A 26,225-nucleotide genomic window follows, 5' to 3' on the forward strand; every position below is an offset into this window, starting at 1 on the left:
GATAGAAACATCAATGGTGAGAGAGAATCACTGACCAGCTCCCTCCTGAGCCTGCAACCCGGGCATGTGCCCTTGACTGGAATTGAATCTGGGACCCTTCAGTCTGCAGTCTGATGCTCTATCCACTGAGCCAAACCAGCTAAGGTGAAATACATTTTTATTGATTTCAGAGAGGGAGAGGAAAATAGAGATAGAAACATCAATGATGAGAATCATTGATCAGCTGCTTCCTGTATGCCCCACACTGGGGATTGAGCCCTCACCCCAGGCATGTGCCCTAACCAGGATTTGAACTGTGACCTCCTGGTTCATAGGTTGATGCTCAACCACTGAGCCAAATGGCCGGGCTCCTTTGCCCCTTTTCTTTATTAAGTTGCTAGCTTTTTTCTTATTAATACATAAGAATTTTTTGTCATATATGTTAAAGATTTCCTTTTTTTGTTCAGTTAGTCTTTTGAATTTATTATGGTTTTTGCCATATATTTTTAAAAAATTATATGTAAATTTTGAGTATTTTGTTTTTATTTTATAGTTTTGGATGGGATGTTTCATATCTTCAAGATTATGAACATATTCCACCATCTTAAAAATTTCGTTTTAAGTTTTTGAGCCACCTGGAAGTTCTAGTAAAAGATCCAGCTTTTTCCAACAAATGGCAAGCTAACAGTCTCAAACTCATTTATGGAATAAGTAATTATCTGTATTAATTTGAAATGCTATCTTCACTATGTAATAGAGGACCAAATGTCTGTGTTTATTTTCTACAATCTAAGATAACTGTAGATTCCTCTGTCAACACCACAAAACTATTAAAATTTCATAAATTTTAATGAGTCCATCCTCCTTACTGTTCTGTTTTTTCTTGGTCTTCTCCCATGTTTATTCTTCAAAATGAACTTCAGTCATTTTATCATAAACCCTTTCCTTCTCAAAAAAAAAAAAAAAAAAATCCGAAATCAAGAACAAAAATCCCATTAGTATTTTGATTAGGATCATATCAGATTTAAAGATCATTAATTTTAAAAATGAATGTTATTTCTAAAATATTGAATCTCCCAAAAACAAGATAGTTTTTTCCATTTGTTAAAACATTTTAAGTCATTCAGTAGACTTTCAGTTTTCTTCATAAATATCCTTCAACTTTCTTTCAACAGGTTTTGATTAGAGTTGGGTAAAAGTGAACATAAGGAATTATCTCTGAAAGAGTCACTATTTTATAGAAGTAGTTTGGGATCTGCTCCAAAATAAGCAGGGAAGCCTTCTATTGGACACCATTTCCGCATCAAGCTCCTCTTTTTAATAGAGAATGTCAGTCCTGCTTTGGCTCAATTCTTCTTTCTTTTTTTTTATATATCAGGTAGAGGAAGAGAGAGATAGAAATATCCATTGGCTGCCTCCTGCACTCCCCCTACTAAAGATTGAGCCCGAAACCCGGACATGTGCCCTGACCAGGAATTAAATGGGCGACCGTCCCACTGAGCTACACAAACTAGGCTCAATTATTCTTAACATAAACATCGCTTAACTTTTTGTTGTTTGTGAAAGTTACCCATTCTGGTGCTCCTACAAATTCATCAGTCTTCTAAAATTCATTGCTATTACATTTTTTACCTCACAGACTGATTAGTATTACATCCCACTTTGACTACAAAATGAAAATTACAGTTTCTATTCTTAAAAAAAATTCACGTCACATAATTTTTTATGTGACTTTAGGAAATTCAGAGTGATACTGGTCATAAACACCCAAGTGAGAATGAACCTATGTTTCTAAGGTACCTATTGTGTTTGCTGCTACATAATTTGTTGATAGTTCTACAGAGGTAATTAGTCACACTTAATATAGGGGTATTTAAATATTTTTAAAACCATTTTTCTTTTGAAATAATTTCAGACTTTATAGAAAGCTACCCAAAGAAATCTTCACCCACATTGTTCAAAAGTTACTATTTGAATATTTGATTTTTAAAGAAGTTAAATATGAGTTTTTGAGTATATTATAGTTCAAGCTGCTGAAACAAACTAAGGACCAAGTTAATACCTAGGGAATAATAATAATAATAATAATCTTAGAGCAGTACTAAATCTGATATCAACAATTCTACAATCCCAAATCTCAGAAACTCGAAAGTTTCCTTTCCCCTCCTTTTCCCTTCCTCTTCCCTTCCTTTCCTTTTCTTTCTTTTCCTCCCTCCCTCCCTTCCTTTTCTTCCTTTTAAAAATATTTTTTAAATTGATTTTTACAGAGAGAGGAAGGGAGAGGAATAGGAAGATAAAAACATCAATGAGAGAGGAACATCATTGATCGGTTGCCTCCTGCATGCCCCACTGGGATCAAGCCCGTAATCTGGGCATGTGCCCTGACCAAGAATCGAACTGGTGACCTCCTGGTTCCCGGGTTGACGCTCAACCGCTGAACCACACTAGCCAAGCTCAAAGTTTTTTCTTAACTACTTGTGTAGTAAAACCTGGCTGAGTCCATTTAGTTATTATTTACCCACTATACTATGAACAGTTGCAGGTTTCACTGCAGAAATAGTACTGATTATGCAATGCTGCTGTAAATCTCCTAGGAGTGAATATTACATAGCAAACTAGAGGCCTGTTGCATGAAAAGATTCGTGCAATAGGCTTTCCCTTCCCCTGGCTGCCGGCAGCAGTTTTCCTCCGGCACCCAAGACCCAGGCCTTTGCTCTGGCTGGAGCCGCCTTCAAGCCTTCGCTGCCCCGCCCGGCCACCCCAGCCAGGTCGCACACAGGACGCCTGCCGCCCCGGGTCGCAGATAGCAGGCCCGGATGGTGGCAGGGCAGGTGGGATAGCGCTGTCCCGCCCCACTGCCCCGGGTGGCAAATAGCAGGCCTGGATGGCAGCGGGGCAGGCAGGATGGCGCCGTCCCACCCTGCCTGCAGTATGCAAATTAGCCACCATCTTTGTTGGCGGTTAATTTGCATATCATGCTGATTAGCCAATGGGAGGCATAGCAAAGGATGGTCAATTACCATGTTTGTCTATTATTACATAGGATGTAATACAGTAAGCTATATCCCCAGGATTTCAGATAAGGAAATATAGACCTTTAATTGTCACTGTATATTATTTACTAAGTGGCAGGTACTACAGTATTATTTCATTCAATCCTCTCAAAAACCCAGTAAATTTGATCTTACGCAAGATCACCTACTGTGCCAAATAGTAGAGGCACTATTTAAATGCAGGTTTATCTGAGTCAAAGCCTTAACCACTTTTGAAAGTTTAAGAAAACACTGAAAATGAGTTTCTTCAAAACACAAGAGAGAACAGAGGTGAAAAAATTATTTTAAAAATTTAGTATTTGCTGCTTCACTCCTTCCAACAAATAACATTATCATCATCTATAACCTTGGTCATTTTCATAAGTATAGCTGAGAAAACACAGGTATCCCAAAGAAGGTACTTCTAAGTGGGGTTTTTTCCCTCTACCCTTAAAGTACAGGACTTTCATTATTTATCTTGTTACTTATATACCATCTTTTAGCAATCAAAATTTTCTATAATCCTGATTTTGCCATGCTTTAAGTTCAGTAAGTATGTCTTCTGTATTCATCTAAATCAGTGCTTCTCAAATAAGGGTGCTTTTGCCCCTCTTCTGTGCCCCCACCTCAGGGGACACCTGGCAATGTTTGGAGATGTTTTTTGTTGTCACAACAAAGGGCGCGTGTGTGTGTGTGTGTGTGTGTGTGTGTGTGTGTATATGTTTGTGGGTTTTTGCTACTAACATCAGGGTAGAGGCCAGGGATACTGCTAAACATCCCAAAATGCAGAAGACAGCCCTTCACAATAAAGAATTCTCTGGCTCAAAACATCAACAGTGCCAAGATTTGTATCACTGATGAAAATGCTGAACAAGAATGAACAAAATATTGAGATTAAAGAGATTACCAAGATGATTAATGAGTAGTAAATATTCTTTAAGCTGGGAATTCCTGTTAATACTTTATTATTCATCCAACATCTGAAGTCAGACATTTTAAAATTCAGTTAGTAGAAAAACCATTTTCATTTAAAAATATAACAGGTCATTTAACAATGAACAAATGGAAAAATTCGGTCACATAGATTAAAATTTTTTTCCCCCACTGAACTGACTCCCAAAATGATTTTACAAATGATAGATCATCTTCACTTAGCAGGCTGCATTAAAGTCTGTTACAATTAAATTTTAAGATATCACTCTGAAACTTGTGAACAAATATTCCATATCTCAGTAGCAATTAAATGAAAATTAAAACAAAATATTACTTTAACCTTTAAAATGGATAAAAAAAAATTTCGTTTTTAATACTCACTTGAGGATATTTTTCCCATTGATTTTTAAGAGAGAGAGTGTGGAAGGGAGGGAGGAAGAAGGAAGGGGGGAGAGAGAGAGAGAGAGAAACATTGGTTGCCTCCCACACACATCCCAACCAGGCCTGGGATCCAACGCTTCAACCACTGAGCCAAACTGGCCAGGGTGGTAAAAGTGTTTTTAAAAAGAGACAACTCAGTAACTCAGTACTAGTAAGATATTTACACAGATATTCTCATATAGTACTACCAACGGAAATAAAAACCGGTTTAACCCTAACTTACTGCTAGCCCCACTTTATAGATGAGGAAATTGAGGCACAAGGCAACCAGGTGCATTAACTTAAGGCCACATAGCTAGGAAAGGCTGATGAGAGAAATGTGAACTCAGGCAGACTGGTCTAGTTTGTGCTCTTAACCACTCCAATTTTACTATCTCTGTGTTTTACAGACTTTTTTTTTTTTTACAATTATTTAACATGTATCAAAAACGGAAGGCAAAATTAAAGGATAAACAGACTGATGAAAATGTTCAAATGTATGTAACAGAGCAAGAAGAGATATAAATAGGCACATCTGAAAAGAAATAAAAATTTAAGAGATCAGCCTCTCTAATGATCAGATAGACAAAAAAAGTTTAAATATTCAATTAAAGTACAATACAACTAAGATATGTACTCTGATACTATTTTTGATGAAGGTACAAAGTGGTACATTTTTAGGGAAAACAACTTGGAGTTTCTCTAAAAAGTTTAAACCCATGTAGTCTCTGACCTAGTAATTCTGCTTTCTAGGAACTAATCCTACAGAAAAAGTCACATAAGCACCCAAAATAATCTATTCAATGATATTTATTACAACATTATTTGTAACAATTACAAACTAGAAATAAGCTAAATGTGCATGAATATGGGAATAATTAAATTATTACATAGTAGTCATAGTTGGAACAGACAACTTAAAAATAATGAGGCAGATTTGCATTAACAAGAAAAGCAGTCTATACTATATTTACAAAAGGAAAAAGACTAGCTGGAGAAAAATAAAAGTGTGCGCCTTTATTTTTGTGAATGCACAAACCAGTCACCTTAAATTTCAAACAAATTATGTCAATTTCCAGACATTTTAGTTTCAAAATGTACAAAGGAATCATCTCACATTTAATAAATAGAAGGCATTACTTTACTTCTGGAAGCCAACCAGGAAAAAGGAAAACCACCTTTACAAATATTTATGACTTGAAACATACAAAAAAAAATAAAACATGTTGAAAAGGTAGAAGGTTTAAATAATAATCTGATGGTCTGTCTTTTAAATTTATGGAGTAGTAAAATTGGAAGGAATCTTAGATTTTACTCAGTACAACCCCCACATCTTACAGATGAGGCCTAGAAAAAGGAAGTAATTTGTACAAGTTCTTACACATACTAAGAGAATGAAGAAGGGACTCAGTTTTTTGTTGTTGTTGTTTTTACTCTAAATCCAGAATCTTGACTTTTGAAAGGTATTACCCAATAATTTAGTGGGCTACTTAACAATATCCTGAAATCCTTACAGTACTCTGTACTATTGGGGCCTTTTTGATCTAGCACTTTCAGAAAGCAGCAAACTAATCTCTGTTGTATTACCTGTATTCACATTCACTGCAGAGTAAAAGTTTCCCAAGTCTTTTTCTTTCTCATCACTGGCTCTCAAATGAAATCTTAAGTTTCTAAATGCTTATTTTCAACTTGTATAGTCATCTTTTCATAGACCAATAACAAACAGCTCACAGACCACACTACTGGTACCTCTATATCAAACTAAACCTTAAAAAATGTTCCTGATAAAATCAGAACACCAGACAGACTAAGGAAGAAGTTAGAAACTTACTTCTTATCGAAAAATGTTGAATTTTCTTTCCTCTTGGTGAACCCATTGGGTAGAAGTTTTAAGTTAATACCTTGCCTTCGAGCACGATTTTTTATAAAGCACATCTAACAACAACAAATAAAGACAAATTAATTTTTAAATTCCTTAAATTTCAAAAGTGAATAAAATAACGTTTAAAATATAATAGTCAAGATTTATTGATTGCTTATATTTTACCAACTGCTAAGCAATACTGTTGTTTAATACTCAGAATACTATGAGGTAGGTACTACCATTACCCCCATTTTAGCAGTGAGAATTCATAAGATGCCAACATTATACAACTTTTTTTTAAAAAAACCACATTTTATTTTTTTAATTCTCATCCAAGGACATTTTTCCATTGATTTTTTAGAGTGGAAGAGAGAGGGAAAGACAGAGAGAAATAGCAGATGTGAGAGAAACACATCCATTGGTTGCCTCCTGCACATGTCTGACCAGGGTCTGGGGCAAGGAGGAGCCTGCAACCATGGTATGTGCCCTTGATTGCAATCAAACTCAGGACCCTTTGGTCCACAGGCAGACGCTGTAGCCACGGAACGAAACTGGCTAGGGCTATACAACTATTTCTGAGAGAGCCTGTATTCAAACCCAGGTCTGTGTAATTCCAGAGCCTGTGCTTTTACCCATACACTCTATAAGCCAAGAGAAGGATTAAAAAAAAAAAAAAAAAAAGACATTTGACAATCATAGGTGTTACCTATATAGTTCTTTCTCTTTTACTGATTTTTTGTTGTTAATCCTCACCTGATTAGATAAAGTGATTTGGTAAACAAGGTAGTGGGAAACACTCAATAGGTACACCAAAAAAAATTGTTTTAATGAGGATAGTTTAATGGACCTGTGGGATAACATCAAGGGTAACAACATTCACATCATAGACATATCAGAAGGAAAAGAGAGAGCAAGGGATTAAAAACCTATTAGATGAAATAATGGATGAAAACTTCTCTATCTTGGCAAGGAAATAGACATATAAGTCCAGGAAGTGCAGACAGTCCCAAACAAGACAAAATTAAAGAGGCCCACACCAAGAAACATCATAATTAAAATCTAAAAGGCTAAAGGAAAAAAAAAAATCTTAAAGGCAGCAAGAGAAAAGCATAAAAGGGAGCTCCCATAAGACTGTCAGCTGATTTCTCAACAGAAACTTCACAGGCCAAAAGACACTGGCACAAAATATTCAAAGTAACGAAAAGCAAAGATTTACAACCAATATTACTCTACCCAGCAAAGTAATAATTTAAAATGGAAAGAGATAAAGAGCTTCCCAGATTAAAAGAAAAAAAAAACTATACGAGTTCATCACCGCGAAACCATACAACAAAACAAATTTTAAAGGGACTTCTTTAAGAAGAAAAAGATTTTAAAAAATGAGTAATAAAATGATGGTAATATATTCCTATCAATAATTAACTTTAAAGGTAAATGGTTACATGCTTTAATCAAAAGACATGAGGTGGCTGAATGGATAAGAAAAAAAAAAAATATACATATGCTGCCTACAGAGACCCATTTCAGATCAAAAGACACAAAAACTGAAAGTAAAGGAATGGAAAATAGTATCTCATGCAAATGGAAACAAAGAAACAAAGCTGGGGGAGCAACAGTTCTATAAGACAAAATAGACTTTAAAACAAAGGCCATATATAACAAGAGACCAAGAAGGGCCCAGCAATGCCACTTCTGGGTATTTAACCAAAGAAAGCCAAAACACTAATTTGAAAAGACAAATACATCCCTATATTCACTGCAACATTTATAATAACCAAGATATGGAAGCAACCTAAGTGTCCATCAATTGACAACTGGTAAAGAAGCTGTGGTGCATATATACAACGAAATATTACTCAGCCATAAAAGAGTGAAATAAATCTTGCCATTTGTGACAACTTGGGTGGACCTAGAGGGTATTATGCTAAGTTATATAAGTTAGAGAAAGACAAATACCATATGATTTCAAACATATGTGTAATCTGAAAAACAAAATAAACAAACAAAAAAACAGAAACAAACTTACAGATACAGAGAACAAACTGTTGGTTGCGAGGTGGGAGGGGGTGTTGGGGAGCTGGGTGATAAAGGTGAAGGGATTAAGTACAAATTGGCAGTTACAAAATGGTCATGGGAGGTAAAGTACAGCATAGGAAATATAAAAAAAAAAATTGTAATAAGTCTATAACTATGTTGTCGGGGAGTGCTAGACTTATCAGGGGGATCACTTCATAAATTGTATAAAAGTCTAACCACTATGCCGTACATCTGAAACTAATATAATATTGACTGTCACCTGGAATTAAAAAATAAGAAATATTTTAAAAAATAAAGCCAAATATATAGGCAATTTTATCAAAATGTAAATGAACTTAGTGATTCAGTTAAAAGTTACAGTTGTCAAACTATAGAAAACCATGGTATTTAGAAAAGACATAACCAGAACATAAGGATACTATAGTAAAAGTAAGGGAAAAAAATCACACTATGCAAATACCAAGCAAAGGACTGTTTCCTGAGATATACATCTAATAATTTAGCCTTCAAGTACTAACTGAACCATAAGGGGAAACAAACAAATCCTTTTGATTTTATCTATTGGGAAATGTTAACCTACCTCTCTCTGGAAATGATTTAAAAAAATCTGTATCGTTATAAACAATTTGAACAATATAACAAATAAATCTAACCTAAAAGGAATATATAGACTATATATTCAGCAATTGCAGAATACTTTTTATTTTTCAAGCAAACAGAACATTATAAAACATATCCACATGCTGGGTCATAAACACACATCTTAAATGGACAAATTCTTAGAAAAATGTAATACATTAACAATGACTCAAAAAGAGAGAAAACCTGACCAGTCCCATAAATAATAAAGAACATACCTCACTGGCTCAAACTCTAAGCACATATTAGTTCATTAATAAATTTTACCAAATTCCCAAGAAAAAAATAATTCTAGTAATTAAGTCCAATAATCCAATGAATCAAAAATCAAAATGAAAACATTCCCAAATAATTTTATGAAACTAGAATCATATAGATATGGAAACCTAAGGAAATACTAAAATGGAAAATTAGAGGTCAATCTTACTCATGAACAGAAATACAAAATTAATGAATGAATAATGTGTACACACACATATAAGACAAATGAATTCTGCAAAGTATAAAAGCATGCTTTGTTAAGATAATAACTCCTTGTAAGTTTAGCTTAAAATAGAAAAACAATTAAAGGTTTATGAAAAAATCTTTTAGCAAAGTAGAAATTCTTTAATGTAAATATAAAATTATTCTACAAAATTTAAAAGCAAACATCATGTTAAAATCTTGAAAGTTTTTTCTTTATGGTCAGGAGTTATAAAACAACCATGTACAGAACAACTAACATAGTGGGCCTGAGACTGTAATCCTTAAAAGGTTCTGCTTATAAGGTTGACCCTTGGCTGGTGTCTGGGAATTTGACTTATTAGTAAACTAGAGGCCTGGTGCACGAAATTCGTGAAGGGGGTGGGGGGAGATGGGGTGTCCCTCAGCCCAGCCTGCGTCCTCTCGCAATCTGGGACCCCTCGGGTAGGGTCTCTAGGCCTACCCAGCAATCAGGGCCTATCGGGGCTTTCCTTCCCCCCCCCCCCCCCCCCGGCTGCCAGCCCTGCCCCTGCCGCTGCCACTGCTTGCCATCTGTGTGGTGCTGCGCCCCCCCCCACCCCCCCACCCCGTCACCTCCCTCTGTGGGCAACAGGCGTAGGGTGTGATTGCTTGGCTGGCCTGGGCCTCCCACTGTGGGGCGATCGCTGGTCAGCCCCGAACACCCACCCCAGCGTCACTGTCCTGTGGCCTGGGCCTCCCTCTGTGGGGTGATCAATCGCGGGGCCCCCAGATCGATCGCCCCACAGAAGGAGGCCCTGCACACCCGCCACAGCACTGCCAGCCGGGCCTCCCTCTGTGGCCGTGGGCCAGGTTGCCTGGGCCTCCCTCTGCAGGGCGATCGATCATGGGGCTCCGAGATCAATGGCTCCGCAGAGGGAGGTCCTGCCACCCACCGCAGTGCCGCCAGCCAGGTAACCTGGGCCTCCCTCTGCGGGGCGATTGTGGGGCGATGGCACGGACCCCCGACCAATCGCATCGCACCCGCCTTGGCTGGCCTGGCAACAGTACATGTCATAGCATGGTCATCCAGAAATTCATCCAGATGGTCATTCTGCTGTTCAGTCGATTTGCATATTATGCTTTTATTATTATAGATGGTTCCCTAAACTGATATAAAACTTTTCTAAATGATAAAAATGGTTCACTGTGCCAAAATTGTTTGTATAAACAATGTGGATTATTTGCTTTCCTTCTGGGATTCTGGGATTTGGTACAAGCTGGGCAGAGGGTGCTTCTGCAATCAGCTCCCAATAAAAACCTTGCACAGTGAGTCTCTAATGGTGTTCCCTGGTAGACAATACTTCACATGTGTTATCACAGCTCACTGCCAAAAGAATTAACTATGTACTGTGTGACTCCAGTGGCAGAGGATTCTTGGAAGCTTGTATTTGAATTACTCCAGACTACCTCAAATGCTTTTACATTTTGCTAATTTTACTCTGTACCCTTTCACTGTACTAATACAGCCATGAGTACAACTATATGTCGAGTCCTGTGAATCCTTCTAGCAAAATCCTTCTATCAAGCTAAGGGTAAACTTGGGACTTGCAACATAAATATCTCCTGTTGTCACTAGTATCTGACATTGAATTGGAAGTCCTAGCTTTTTCAATAAGGAGAGAGAGAGAGAGAGAGAAAAGGAAAGGGAGGGAGAGAGAGGAGGTAGGGAGGGAGAGAGAGTGAGAGAGACAGAGATCAAAATATTAAGGATAAAAAGAAATTGTGATGAATTATTTACAGAAAAAAAACCCTAAAGAATTTATAGATAAGGTACTGGGATAGATTATAATATGATTGCTCACTATAAAATAAACAATAACAAAAAATCATTCATAAATACCAGCAAAGAGATTGTAAAATTAAAATGCTATTTAAATTAGCATGAAAAAGTTGTGCCCAAGAATAAATCTAACAAGAAATGTGCAAGACCCCTACTGAGAAAATTAGAGAGATATTAAAGAAGGCACAAATAAATGCAGAGATACAACACAACCAAGGGTTTAAAGATTCAATGTTAAAAAGATGTCTCATCACTTAAGTTAGTCTATAAAATAAATGGAACCCCAATCAAAATGCTCAGGTTGGGGCAGGAAGAACTACAGAACCAACAGGCTGATTTTTCCGATTTATAGAGAATTACAAAGAATACAGCAATACTCTAGAAAATGAACAAAGAGGGAGGAGTTACTCTATCAGATAGCAAGTTTCAATAAAAACAAATAGACAAAAAATTACAACAACAACAAAAAACACACACTGTTACAATAATTGGTGTGGAGAGACAAGTGGAACAGACAGCCAGAAACTAACCCAAGCAAATATGGATGCTGGATATATGACAAATATGGTCTTGCAGAGCAATAATGAAAAGATGAACTCTTCAATAAATGGTGCTAGAAAAAGTGGATTATCCATATGGAAAATTAAATGGGACCTCCACTCCCCATGTTACACAAAAATTAATTCCAGGTAGTTTACAGATATAAATGTGAGATGCAACACTAAAAGCTTTTAGAAAATAACTATGGGAGAACAACTTATAACTTCCAGGTTTATAAAAGCATTTCTTTTATAAACACATAAAACTAACTGTGAACGAAACATGATAAATTTGACTACATTAACATCAAGAACATTTATTCACCACAAGACACTATAGAGTGAAAAAAAACCCAAAACCAAAGTATGGAATAATATATTTATAGCACAGACAACCGACAACCAGCATCCAAGAAATACAAAGAATTCCTAAAAACCAGTAAGAAGAAAGCTGGTCAATGAAAAGATGAGCAAAAGCCTTAAACAGGCATTCCACAAAAGAGAAAATCCAAATGGCCAATGAAATATTTGAAAGGTGTTCAATCTCATTAGGAATCAGAGAACTGCAAATTAAAAACCACAATAAGATTATGCAGCCATCTAATGGACAAATTTTTTTAAAAATACGTTTTTATTGATTTTGGAGAGGAAGAGAGAGAGAGAAAGAGATAGAAACATCAATGATGAGAATCATTGATCGGCCGCTTTCTGCACTCCCCAGACTGAGGATCGAGCCCGCAACCCAAGTATGTGTTCTGATTGGAATCAAACCCTGATCTCCTGTCACAGGTCGACACTCAACCACTTAGCCACACCAGCTGGGCGACAAAATTTTTAAACTTTGACCACATCAAATATTGGACAGGATGTGACAATAGGGACATTTACACTCTACTGGGAGCTGGTATAACCACTTTGGAAAATGTTTTGGTAACACCTAGTCAAACTGAAGAAATGTACACCCCACAACAAAGCAATTCCACTCCCAGATATAAACCCCAGAAAAACATGTGCACATGCAAACTACAATTCACAAACAAATTGTTCATAGTAGCATTGTTTCTAATTTTTGTCTTTTGTTATTACAGAAAACTCAAAGTCTACCAAAAAAAAAAATGGATAAATTGTGTACAGTCTTAAACTAGAAAACTATTCAGAAATAACAATGGATTAGAGAAGGGCACAAGGGGGGGGGGGGGAGCAGGGAACTTTTGAGAAGCAGGTGAATGTTCTAATTTTAGACTTGAATGGTAATTAGAGGGATGTTAACTTTATAATTAGTCATTAAACAGTATATTTCATTTATGCTTTTTTATGTGCATGCCATACTTCACAATAAAAAGAAAAAAATTAAAGAGTAATTTATCTTTTAAGTAGAATTCTAATTAAGCTTAAGGAAAAAAGTTGATGCACGATAATCTTTCTTTCAGATACATGTAATGTCATGTCTGTACTAAAAACACCAATAAAACGTGTTTAAAAGGTATTAAAATTCTGCAACTTCAATATTAAAATAGTGTCTGAAAAAATGAGCATAATTCCATGACATGATTTAATATCATTAAAGAATTTCTGGAACAATAGCAGTTGCAAAATATTTCAAACATGTAAGCTTTAATTTTGAATAGTGCTCAATGAATGAAAAAAGGATGAACCCTGGCTGGTGTATTGAAATAGCAAGTCCTATTAGCTATTCCTTTAAATCCATAATCTAATTGCTTCCTAATAATTCTAATAGCATAGCATTATCATCCCGTATCTGAAGCAACTGCCTTTAAACTGGTCTCGCTGCTTCCAATCTCCCACTCTTACCAGCTAAAGTCCATTTTCCAGACAGGAGTAAGAGTGATCTTTCTAAAAGCAAACACTCTCAGAACCTTCCTATGCCTTCTAGCTTCACTCAGAATAAACTAGAACGAAAGTTCAACATTCTCACTTCAGTCGCTTTGCCCTTATTTTAATTCTTCAAACACACCAGCCTTGTTCCTGACTATCTTTACTTTTGTCTCTAACTGGTATAGTCTTCCTCCAAATGTTCACAAGATTGCCTCTTTCTCATCATTCAGATCACCACTTAAATGTCATCTCTAAAAGCAGCTTCTCCTGACCCCTGTAGCAAAAATAGTACCCTCACAACCTCTTCCCAACAAACAGTATTCTCATTTTCTTTAACCTCCTGTGCCTTCTTTATTTTCCACATGCACTTAATTCTACCTGAAATTAAATATTTTTTTCTACTCAACTTCTGTGTCTCCCCTTACAATACAAGTTCCATGAGGTGAAGGCCTTTGTTTTGGTCAGTGCTGTATCCCTAGTAACTGCAATAGACTTCAGATCATAGTGGCCACCTAATACATTTTGTTGAGTGAAAAAAATGAATCTAATTAATTAAAAGGAATTCTAACTGGAAAAGATTAGAAGAAATACTTACATGTTTATTGCTTAATGATCTTTTCAATAAAGCATCTCTGGAAATATGGTCTGCTGTTCTTGCCACATCTTCCAAAAATCGATAATCTAAAAATTTCAAAACAGAAAAATAAACAAACGGCATATAGCAATGGCCAGGAAGCATCAATCTGCTACGCATAAGAAGGCTTACCACTTAGGAGATCCATTTCAGTAAACTGTTGTAATGAAACATAGGCAGTTTTATCTCGAACTCCATTACATGTCAGTTCTGCTTTGTGTTTCTTCACACAGGGCAAACTAAAGAGAAAAGAGGAGGCACGTTCATATTTTGAAGTAACAATGGTACAGATAGAGATAATAAGGTAGGAAATTATCTATAACAATAAAAGGATAATATGCTAATGAGACCAGACGTCTTCCGGACATCCTGACGAAGCTGGGGCCAGAGGGAAGCTAGCCCGGTCTGGATGCCTGCAGGTGGCCCGAGGGAAGCCAGCCTGGGTCCCGGGTGCCTGCGGGCAGCCAGAGAAGGAAAGCCCAGGTCCCGGAGGGAAGCCGGTGCCAGCAGCCAGGGGAAGGAAGGCCTACTCTTGCACGAATTTTCATGCATCGGCCTCTAATATATATATATACACATACACACACATACCTGCAAGAATGCCGCATACAACGTGGACATCTGTACTTGGCTTCTTCTGTACCACAAGTTTCACATCTACAAAAGCGCACATTATCAATTATTAATTCTACTTATTTGTTTATAAAATTTTAATCTGAGCCAATTACTCATCATAATCAATTTACAGACATAGTGAATAAAATATATGAAAGTAACTCTGACAAAATACTCAACAGCTGTCAAACACTGTTAGAAAATTCTCTTCTAGGAAACTGTCGCCAAATGACTACATTTACAATGTTGTTAGCGATATATAACTCAAGAAAATATGTATTAGATTTGTTTAAAAAATCATCTCACTTTTGACTTCTTTTACTACTATCATCAGAGAAAGAGATGAATCAATGGCATTTTTAACTTGTAATTCCTGGCAATCTCTTAACGATGGTGTGTGTGCTACATTCAGAAGTTCAATCCATGAGTTATGTTTAGATATATTAGAGGCTCACACCCCAGTAAAACTGTGTAAGACTCAGTCCAATTCGGAGAACAGCAGTTTAATCTTTTTCCTCAACTACACACCCAACCTGGAATAGGCATCAGAATAACCTAGGTCTGCTATTACTACCTGTCTTCACCTGCTATTCTAGGACCTACTGCGTTCTAGACAGTGAAAGTCCCAAGAATCTGATCACTCTTTACTTCCTATGTCACATGACCACACACAACTGGAAAAACAAATAAAAATAACGAATGGTCCTGGTATCCTTAGAACACGAAACAACTGGATGCGTTTAAGTGCATTGTTGTATGATTTTAACTTAACCCACTTTGTCACTCTTGGTTTTATTAGCCTTTTCCTCACCTCTACCCCCCTCCCCCCCAAAAAACCAATACCGAGTCAAGGGCACATTAAGTCCAGCCAGAGCCTGGTCCAGGGGTTTTCTGGTCCCCAGGATTTCCATCTCCTGACTTGCTCACGGGGCACCATCAACCTCACATATTTTCACTGAGTTTGTTATCTAACAAGACCCTCCAGCCCCAATTCCTCGCTCCCCACTCCCACCACCCGGGTTCCAGGGACCCAACTTGTGCTTAATTTTCTGCACCTGCTGGTTGTGTAGTTGCCTTCCAACCAGACATCAGAGGACCCCGCAGCTTCATCCCCCCGCGCCCCCCGGATTCCCGAAGCCCTACCTTGACATGGCCAGTTTCCGCTTCGAGCCCACGGGGCAACTTATCTGCGGCTCTTCTTTCACCTTTGTGTCATCCAGCATTTCTTCCTTCGGGAAATACTTTTCTTCTTTCACACACACCTCATCCATCGCCTCTTCCTTTATGTTCTGAGCAAACACCATCTCTTCCTGTTTGATCTCCAAGTTATCTTTCCTCTCTTCCTTCACTTCTGGCCAGTCCATCACCTCTTCCTTCACCTTCACTTTCTCTTCCTTTATCTCTGGCCCATCCACCTCCTCTTCTTTCACCACCACACCGCCGTCCGCCTCCTGCTTCACCTCCCAGGCGTCCGGCTTCTCCTCCTTCACCTCAGGCCCGTCCTCCGCCTCCTGCTTTATCCACCGGCCGCCCAGCACCCCTTCTTCCATTTCCGACCAGCTCATATCTTCTAGCTTCACAGCCGTTGGAAACACCCGCGTTTCCTCTGCCCTCTGCGCACCCGCTTCTTCTCCATCCCCTGTTTTCTCCATTCCTGTCAGCCCCTTCCCCGCCTCCCCCGCGCCGGGCTCGAGCGGCGGCCGCGCCCCCTCGGCTCCGCGCTGGAGACCGCCTCCCGACGTGGCTCCATTTTCAGCAGCAAAATCCATCAGCTCACGACCCTGGGCCTCGGCTGCCACTCTATCCGTCAAGGTGGCTGGTCCACGCCCGCAGGTAAGAGTTACAGGCGGGAAGAACTACAGAGGCCCACGTGCTACCTCTCACAGGCCGTGAACGCCGACCCGGCGTATTCCTCCAGGCGTCGTAAAGCAACGCTTCTGCGCCACGCCACTTCACGACTCTGAGAGATCTTTACGGCCCTGCGGAGGTCCCGCCCAGATCCTCGGAGAGAATTGGCGTGAGGCCACGCCCCACCGTGGTCCCGCCTTCAGGGCGGGCTTTGCCCAACATTTGCCCTGGAGCGGCCGCCTCCGCCCCATCCTCTGCGCCTGACTAGGACTCTAGGATCCCGAGAGAAGCCGAACCCGAATCTTGGAATGGGAAGACCCACCCTGATCTGTATGAAGGATTAACTCTAATCTCGTATAACAATGGGATGCATATGTTACGCCTCAACAAGCTTCAGTTCTTCACCTATGCATTAGAAATGATGGTATTACAAATCTCTTAGTGTTACTGTGAAGATCAAATGGAATCGTGCGTGGAAATAAGCTAGCAGTGACTGAAACAAACTCAGTATATGATGGCTCTTATACTGGTAATCCAGATAGGTTTCCTGTAGAACAGAAGGCATAACTTTTATTCTATCAATCCTTCTTAATAGCCCAAATCGTGGGTTTTGTTAGGATTCTCTGCATATCTTTTAATTTTATTTTTCCCACCTCTTTATTGTTTCCAGATATTTTCTGGGAGATTTCCCTAATTTCTACCTTACAAATATGTTATTTGATGGTATCCAACCCATCAAATAGTCAACCCATCCACTACATTCATTTCAGTTGATATGTTTTTTCATAACCAGTATCTTCAGCTTTACAATATTCTCTCTTATATCTTTGTAGGTATTTCTTTTACTCGTTTAAAATGTATCACTTTTTTTGTCCATTAATTCTGCTTCTCTAGTACAAATTGTCCAGTGTTCTAACAATTTTTTTTTGTGAAATTATACTCCTTAGATGCTGTAATATTTTCCCCTGTGATCTCATACTTCTTTGGGAATATCAGCGACTTTAGCTATAATTCATACTTGAAAAGGGAGCATCAAAGCCCAAGTGATTTTTTGTTTGTTTGAGAGGAGAAGTGAAGAGGAGAGTGGATGAGCCTTAGGGTAGAAAATCTTTGGTGTTGCAATCTGGGCTCCACTTGTCCCAGTCTGCCCTTCCATGAGGAGAACATGTTACCCTTGCATTTGTCATCCCTTTTCCAAGAGCTAGTGCATTCTGTAGCTAGACTCCAGGATGGAAGAAAGAGAATAAAAGAACTGTTCCAAACTAACCTGTATTCATAGCTAGGAGCTTTATTGATGTTACTCTTCCTCCTTGGGCAGGTGCTGGGCTGGTCCCGCTGTTTTCTATGCCCACCTTGAGTTGGGGTGGGCACAATCAGAGATATCTCCTATTCTACCCGTTGCCTCCAACAGTGTCCATCAATGACTCCAGGCTTTCCTTTTCCCACCACAATAAGACCCAACTCCCTTTCATTTCCTAGGGGTTTCTCAGAACTTCTAAGTTAGGCTTCAAGATCCATCACTTCCTTCTCACTTACATAACATCTTCAGGATTAGACTTGGGGACTCCAGGAGGGAATAGTATTATTGGTTAAGAATGGGATTTTCCATAGTGAACTTTTAGAAAACAGTAACAGTAATACATTTCTTAAATGCTTTAAAGGTTGTTCCAATATCCTCCCCACTGGGCTTCCCATAACATTGCTCATATATTCTCAGGGTGCAAGAGGCTTCATTATATTCACAATTTGAGGAAATGCAGTAATTCCCATATGCTTGTCCATGGACCCTTGCATCAGCATCACCTGTTATACTTGGTCAAAAACAGATTTCTGGACTTCTCCTGGAGGTATTGAACCAAAACAGAGTGAGCTGTTGGGAAATATTTTCTTTTTAATTTTTAAAATTTTTATGTTCCCCCTATTTCTATGAGTTTATTTCTTTAATTGCTTCACCTTTTTCACCCAGCCCTCCAACTGCCTTCAGCCTGTTCTCTGTATCTATAAGTCTGTTTCTATTTTGTTTGTTAGTCTATTTTGTTCATTAGCTTATGCATATAAATAAGGTCATATGGTACTTGTCTTTCTCTGACTTATTTCCTTAGTTCACTTAGCATAATACTTTCCAGGTGTCACAAAAGGTAAGTTTTTTGTTGTTGTTGTTGTTTTTTATGGCTGAGTAGTATTCCGTTGTGTACCACAGCTTTTTTACCCACTTGACTACTGATGGCCACTTGGGCTGCTTCTATATCTTGGCTATCTATAATAATAACAGCGTAATATACTAATTAGACCAGATGTCCTTCCAGACGACCTTCCACACAAAGGCAGGGCTGTGAGGGAATCCTGGGTTCCCGGTGCCAGAGGGAAGCTGGTTCCAGTAGTTGAAGGAAGGAAGGCCTACTCTTGCACAAATTTTGTGCATTGGGCCTCTAGTTGTAAATAATGCTGCAGTGAACATAGGGGCACATATATTCTTTTGAATTAGTGTTTCAGGTTTATTTGGATATATTCCCAGAAATGGAATTGCTGGGTTATAAGGCATTCTATATTTAATTTTTCAGGTAACTCCATACTGCTTTTCTGCTGGGAAATATTTTTAACAAGTATCTCTGTGTGTACTTCTTATGTACAGTCAGGTTCGGGAACCACTGGGTGAAGGAATTACAACTGCACTGTCCAATACGACAGCCACTAGCCACAGTGGCTATTGAGCCCTTGACATGTAGTCATCCAAATTGAGACATGCTAGAAGTGTAAAATGCACACTGGGTTATAAAGTCAGTACAAAGAATATAAAATTTTCATTAATAACATTTTATATTGATTACATGTTGAAATGATAGTATTTTAGATATATTAGGTTTTGTATAATGCATTATTAAAATTAATTTTAACTGTTTCTATTCAGGACCAAAGAAGAACACACACCCCAAACCAAACAATCTGATTAAAAATGGGCAGAGGACCTGAAGAGACATTTTCCAAACAAGACATACAAGTGGCCAACAGACATATGAAAAGATGCTCAACATCACTATTCATTATTTGATTTGCAGGAAAGTGCAAATCAAAACCACAATGAGATATTACCTGATACCTGTCAGAATGGCTATTATCAATAAGTCAATAAATAAGTGTTGGCAAGGATGAAGAAAAGTGAGGACCCTCATTCATTCACTGTTGGTTGGATTGTAAATTGGTAAAGCCACTATGGAAACAGGTGGGAGGTTCCTAAAAAAAATGAAAAATAGAACCAGCACATGACCCAGCAATTCCACTGCTTGTCATTTATCCAAAGCAAACAAAAACACTAATTCAAAAAGATGTATACATTTCTATGTTCATTGTAGCATTATTTATACTAGCAAAGATATAGACACAGCCTATGTGTCCATGAATAAATGAATGGATAAATAAGATACACAAACAATGGAATATTATTCAGCAATTAAAAAAGAATGAAATCTTGCCATTTATGAAAACTTAGATATACCTAGAGGGTATTAGCTAAGTGAAATAAGTTAGAAAAAGACAAATACTGTATTATTTCACTTATATGTAGAATTAAAACAAACAAAAATAAGACAAAGCAAAAACTGACTTATAGATACAGAAAAAAAACTGATGGTTGTGAAAGGGAGAAAAGTAAGGGGATATGAAAAAGGTGAAGAGAAATAAGAGGTACAAACTTCTGGTTATAAAATCAATAAGTGCCCTAGCCAGTTTGGCTCAGGAGATAGAGCATTGGCCTGCAGACTGAAGGGTCCCAGGTTCAATTCCGGTCAAGAGCACATACTGGGGTTGTGGGTTTGATCTCCAGTAAGGGGTATGCAGGAGGCAACTCGTCAATGATTCTCTGTCATTGATATTTCTATCTCTCCCTCTCCCTTCCTCTCTCTGAAATCAATAAAAGGGGGTTCCATGGTGTAATGGTTAGCACTCTGGACTCTGAAATCAATAAAAAAATATTTTAAAAAAGTCAATTAAGTAACAGGGATGTAATATAGGGCACAGGGAATATAGTCAACAATCCTATCTAATAATAGACAAAGATTCAAATTGACCGTACCTTCACTAAGCCTACCATTGGCTAATCAGAGCAATATGCAAATTAATCACCAACAAAGATAGCAGCTAATTTGCATATACTGGCTGGGAGTGAAGACTGCAGACACCATAGAAGGAAGCCAAGCAATGGAGCTGAGGTAGTGGAGATGGGCGGGAGAGAAGTGGCAGAGAAGGGCGGGGTAGGAGCGGCAGAGAAGGCTGGGAGAGAAGCAGCAGAGAAGGGTGGGAGAAAAGTGGCAGAGAAGGGCGGGAGAGAAGCGGCAGAGAAGGGTGGGGTAGGAATGGCAGAGACTCAAGCAAAACCCTATTCTTGCAGGAATCTTCCTGCAAATGGGCCTCTAGTGTATATATAAAACCCTAATATGCAAATCGACCGAACAGCCGAACAACAGGGTGCTATGATGCTCACTGACCACCCCGATTACCTGATCAGGGCTTGCTGGCCAACCTCCTGGTCCCCTCCCCATGGCCAGTAGGCCCCAATTGCCCAATGGGGAATGGGGAAGAGGGTGGCAGTGGACGCGGGCAGTGCCAGGCCAAGGCAGGTGTGGGTGGGGGGTGGGGCTGGCTGCTGGCAGCTGGAGGGAAGCCTGGGTCCTGGGTACAAGTAGCTGGAGGGACGCTGGTGCCAGCAGCGGAGGGAAGGAAGGCCTACTCCTGCATGTATTTCATGCATCAGGCCTCTAATATTATAATAATTTTGTATGGTGATAGTTACTAGACTTATTATGATGATCACATCATCCTATCTAATAATAGACAAACGCGGTAATTGACCGTACCTTCACTACACCTCCCATTGGCTAATCAGCAAGATATGCAAATTAACCGCCAACAAAGATGGCGGTTAATTTGCATACATAGGCTCAAAATGGCAGAGCGAAGACTGAAGGCAGCTCCGGCCAGAGCAGCGAAGGCTTGAAGGTGGTTCTGGCCGGAGTGAAGGCCTGGGTCCCGGGTACTGGAGGAAAACCGGTGCCGGCAGCCAGGGGAAGGGAAGGCCTATTGCACGAATCTTTTCGTGCAACAGGCCTCTAGTCCTATATAATGAAATCCTAATATGCAAATCAACCAAATGGTGAAATGACTGGTCGCTATGACATGCACTGACCACCAGAGGGCAGATGCTTAGTGCAGGAGCTGCCCCCTGATGGTCAGTGTGCTCTGAGTGATGCTCAGCCAGAAGCTGAGCTCATAGCTGGGGAGTGCAGCAGCAGTGGCAGGAGTCTCTCCTGCCTCCGCAGCAGCATTAAGGACCCCTCTGGGGATGTCGGATTGCCAGCTTAGGCATGCTGCCCCCAGCAGTCCGACATCCCCCGAGGGGTCCTGGACTGCGAGAGGGCGCAGGCTGGGTTGAGGAACCCTCCCCCCGCCCCAGTGCATGAATGTCGTGTACCAGGCCTCTAGTAACTAATAACGAACTACAATGTTCGCTAATGACTGATTACTGTAATCATGTTGCATTCATTTCCCTTATGCGCCTTACGCACAGGTGCACCATTTCTTTCCACTAATACTAGCAGCAAATATTTTAGCAGCCAATTGCCACATCATTTGTCTTGGACTGACTTGTTTGGTGTGCACAACAGGAAATATTTCGCTCTCAGAGAACAAGAAAAATAGGCTTATTTGCATTGTGTTTATTAATTTATGCAGTTATTCTGTGTCTGGTAAGTTAATGTTCAAGAAAAAGTATTAATTTTTATTAAAATGTTCTATTATTTTATGTTAACGATTACTCATTTATTTCAGCCCTTTGTATTCAGCATGCCTGTATCGAAACAAACCTACGTTTCTATGAAAATTGAAGCTTTTGTTTTTTTGCGGCCCACATAAACTTAAACCTTGTTTATTTGGCCCATGTTAGCCTTTGAGTTTGACATGCTTGCCCTAACTGGAATTGAACCTGCCACTTTTACATGTATGGGACAACATGAAACTGAGCCACACTGGCCAGGGCATAATTTAAAAAATTAGGTGTGTTAATTCACTTACTTTGTTAATTCAGTCAATAAATGTTTGTCTCTTCAATTCACAATCCAAACTGCAGTCTGAGCATCTTTGCAAATCACGTCTGATAATGTCAGTCAAGTCCTTAAAACCCTTCAACACCTAATTGCTGCTCTTAGAGAAAAGAATTAAATTCTTATTATGGTCTTGCAAAGATTCCTCATATTCTGGCCCATATCTTCCCTTCAGTCTCATCTCTAATTAGTCATCCTTCATATATCAAGTAAGCATTACTTCCCTAGGCAAGCATTCCTTATTCCTTAGCCACTTCTCCTCCACCATGCTCCAGCTTAGGTCAGAGGTGTGTGTGTGTGTGTGTGTGTGTATGTGTGTGTGTGTGTTTCAGAGTACCTATTTCTAGTTGTAATTATATATTCACTAGAGGCCCGGTGCATGAATTTGTGCATGGATGGGGTTCCTCAGCCTGGCTGGTGTTTGGGGCCAATCGGGGCCATCTTGCCCAGTCCCAATCAGGGCTGATTGGGGCCAGCCAGCGGGTGGGGAGGGACCACAAGAGGTTGGCCAGCCAAGGAAAGTTGACTGTGGGAGCACACTGACCACCAGGAGGAAGCTCCTGCATTAAGTGTCTGTCCCATGGTGGTCAGTGCGCATCATAGCAATCAGTTGTTTGGTCGACTGGTTGTAAACGGTTGCTTAGGCTTTTATACATATAGACTAGAGGCCCGGTGCACAAAAATTTGTGCACTCGGCGGGGGGGGGGGGGGGGGGGGGGCCCTGCCCGGCCTGTGCCCTCTCACAGTCTGGGAGCCCTCGGGAGATAACGACCTGCTGGCTTAGGCCTGCTCCTGGGTGGCAGAGGGCAGGCCCAATCCCTAAGTGCAGCCCCTGGTCAGGCTCAGAGCAGGGCCGATTGGGGAGTTGGGGCGCTGCCCCCTGTCATGCACAGAGCAGGGCGGATCGAGAGGTTGCAATGCCACCCTCAGTCACGCTCAGGGTAGGGCCGATTGGGGGGTTGGGGCACCTCCCCCTTTTATACTCAAGGCAGGGTCAATGGGGAGGTTTCGGCGCCACCCCCTGTCACGCACAGAGCAGGGCCGATCAGGGGGTTGGGGCACTGCCCCCTGTCACTCACAGAGCAGGGCCAATCAGGGGGTTGGGGCGCTGCCCCCTGTCACTCACAGAGCAGGGTCCATCAGGGGGGTTGGGGCGCTGCCCCCTGTCACACACAGAGCAGGGCCGATCAGGGGGTTTGGGCGCTGCCCCCTGTCACGCTGATCCCGGTGCCGGGAGGCATATTACCCTTTTACTATATAGGACAGAGGCCTGGTGCATGGGTGGGGGCTGGCTGGTTTGCCCTGAAGGGTGTCCTGGATCAGGGTGGGGGTCCCCACTGGGGTGCCTGGCCAGGCTGGCTGAGGGGCTGAGGGCTGTTTTCCCGCTGGCAGTTGACTAAAAGCTTCCAACCGCTCCTTGTTTTCCTTTTTTTTTTTTTTTATTCTGGGCCAGCTTTAGCTCTGAGGCCTCGCTGCTGAAAACATGGATACAATGTTGCGGTCCCGGGCTGACTGACAGCCGGTTTGTTTAGCTTCTTATTTGCAACATAGTAATAGTTGCTTAGAGTTGCAGTTGAGAGTCCAGAAAGTGAGGTGGGGAACGTTGGAGTCTGCAGTTCCTGGAGGAAGCAAGCCTCCCTGCTCGCTTCAGTGCCTGGCTGCCGGCCGCCATCTTGGCTGACAGTTAATTTGCATAAGGATACGCTGATTAGCCAATGGGAAGGGTAGCGGTCGTGCGCCAATTACCATGTTTCTCTTTTATTAGTGTAGATAGGTATTACCATTCGATTATCATCAGTTTCTCTCCTAGATAGTAAGCTCTTTGAGCACAGGGACCTTGCCTGTTTTGCTCAGTTTGAATTCTCAACTCAGAGTACAGTGTCTAGTTCACAACATGCAATAAAACATGAAGATATGAAGGACTTGAACATTCATGTGCATCATGCATTGTGCTATACTGTGTGATTATAAACATTAAAGTCTGTACTGTGCCTTCAGGGAGGCCACTGTTTAATGAAGAGAGACAAACATGTGAAGCACAATAATAACACCTTGAAGAAAGTGCAGAATATGTTATGTGACCTAAAGAAGAAGCAGCATATATTCCTTTGTAGGGAAAGTTAGGAAAGTTTTCCCAAGGAGTTAACTTGAAGAATGAATAAGAATCGGCCAGGAGGACAAGGAAGGAGACCAGACAGAGGACTGAAAAAAGTGTAGTACATTCAGATTATTGGATATTGTGTGTAGATTAGGAATGGCTGGAGTATATTGCCTCTGATAAAGGAAGGAGAAAAAGAAGGCTGACAGGTAATCAGAGGCCAGGTCACTGAGACCTTATAAGCCTTTCAGAGAAGCTTGCATTTCTTCATCCTATCGGTGATCAGAGCCAGATTTATTTCCTGAGGTTGGGTTCCAAGGTTGGGATACAGAAGTAAGTGGTCAGGGAATAAACCACAGGTTGGTTCTGGGTACAATTATTCTTTAGCAGGGGAGCATGACATACCATGACTTGGATGGGCCTATTACTACAACACAAGTAACTGTTTCTAAATAATTGACTGGACTTATTATTGGAATAGCATGATTTGGGTCAAACACATAAATCATAATTTAGGAGGTTCAATCATAATTAATGAGCCAGGGTTCCTCAAACTTTTTAAACAGGGGGCCAGTTTACTGTCCCTCAGACCGTTGGAGGGCTGGACTATAGTTAAAAAAAAAAAACTATGAACAAATTCCTATGCACACTGCACATATCTTATTTTGAAGTAAAAAAACAAAACGGGAACAAATACAATATTTGTATTTGCATGTGGCCTGCGGGCCGTAGTTTGAGGACCCCTGCTTAGAGAATCCAACAGATGAATCCAGGACCTAGGAAAAGAAGGCCTACACTATTTTTTGCAGAGAAGTACATGAAATAGATTTCTAAAAAGATTTCAGGAAAATTTTTTTTTAATTTTAAAAAGTATTTATTACCTCTTTAATACCTGAAGCCTGAATTCAATAAGTGTAACTAGCCAGAATACTTAGTAATAAAACCAAACTAAATAAATTCCAACTATTAAACCTTTTTGGTGTCTACTAATTGTTTTATACAAAATTTAAAAAATATTTTCATTGTAGGAAGACTGAAAGAAAAATACATAGTAATTTTTTGTTTTATATTGAATTATGTAGGAAATATTTGAGAACAATTAAAAATTACTTGAATTGCGGATATTTTATATAGTATGTTGGCATTTGTGTTGGTAGTTAAATGGTTCAACCTCTTATACAGAAGTTCAAGTGAGAAACAGTGAATGCAGTATCAATAATGTTTAAATAATGTTTTCATTTTCTCATAGTTAAGGAAGATCTTTATCCCTTCATGAAGAATGTCCTTTTTATGAAACTGGGTTTCAGTGTTTACTTCAGGAACTGAGAGGTTTTCTTGAATTTCAACTCTAAATGTGCCCTGAACTAGTCACTTAGTAAAATTAAATTATGTGTAA

At 39.8% G+C, this 26,225-nt stretch overlaps 1 protein-coding gene across 1 annotated transcript in view; it reads right to left on the bottom strand.

Annotated features, from left to right (window-relative positions):
* Positions 1 to 16,703, bottom strand: part of ZNHIT6 (zinc finger HIT-type containing 6) — a 56,794-nt gene extending 40,091 nt beyond the window's left edge. Inside the window, exons 1-5 of the mRNA XM_070405504.1 lie at positions 15,935 to 16,703; positions 14,768 to 14,833; positions 14,309 to 14,415; positions 14,138 to 14,223; positions 6,196 to 6,299 (exon numbers count right to left, since the gene is read on the bottom strand). Of these exons, the coding sequence (XP_070261605.1) occupies positions 6,196 to 6,299; positions 14,138 to 14,223; positions 14,309 to 14,415; positions 14,768 to 14,833; positions 15,935 to 16,560 (989 nt within the window). The 5' untranslated portion in view covers positions 16,561 to 16,703. The remainder of the gene's footprint in view (positions 1 to 6,195; positions 6,300 to 14,137; positions 14,224 to 14,308; positions 14,416 to 14,767; positions 14,834 to 15,934) is intronic.
* Positions 16,704 to 26,225: the final 9,522 nt, after the last annotated feature.

The sequence above is a fragment of the Myotis yumanensis genome, unplaced genomic scaffold, assembly GCF_028538775.1.
Source record: "Myotis yumanensis isolate MYYU_CA2020_CCGP unplaced genomic scaffold, mMyoYum1.0.hap1 SCAF_2, whole genome shotgun sequence".
In the NCBI taxonomy this organism is placed as follows: Eukaryota; Metazoa; Chordata; class Mammalia; order Chiroptera; family Vespertilionidae; genus Myotis; species Myotis yumanensis.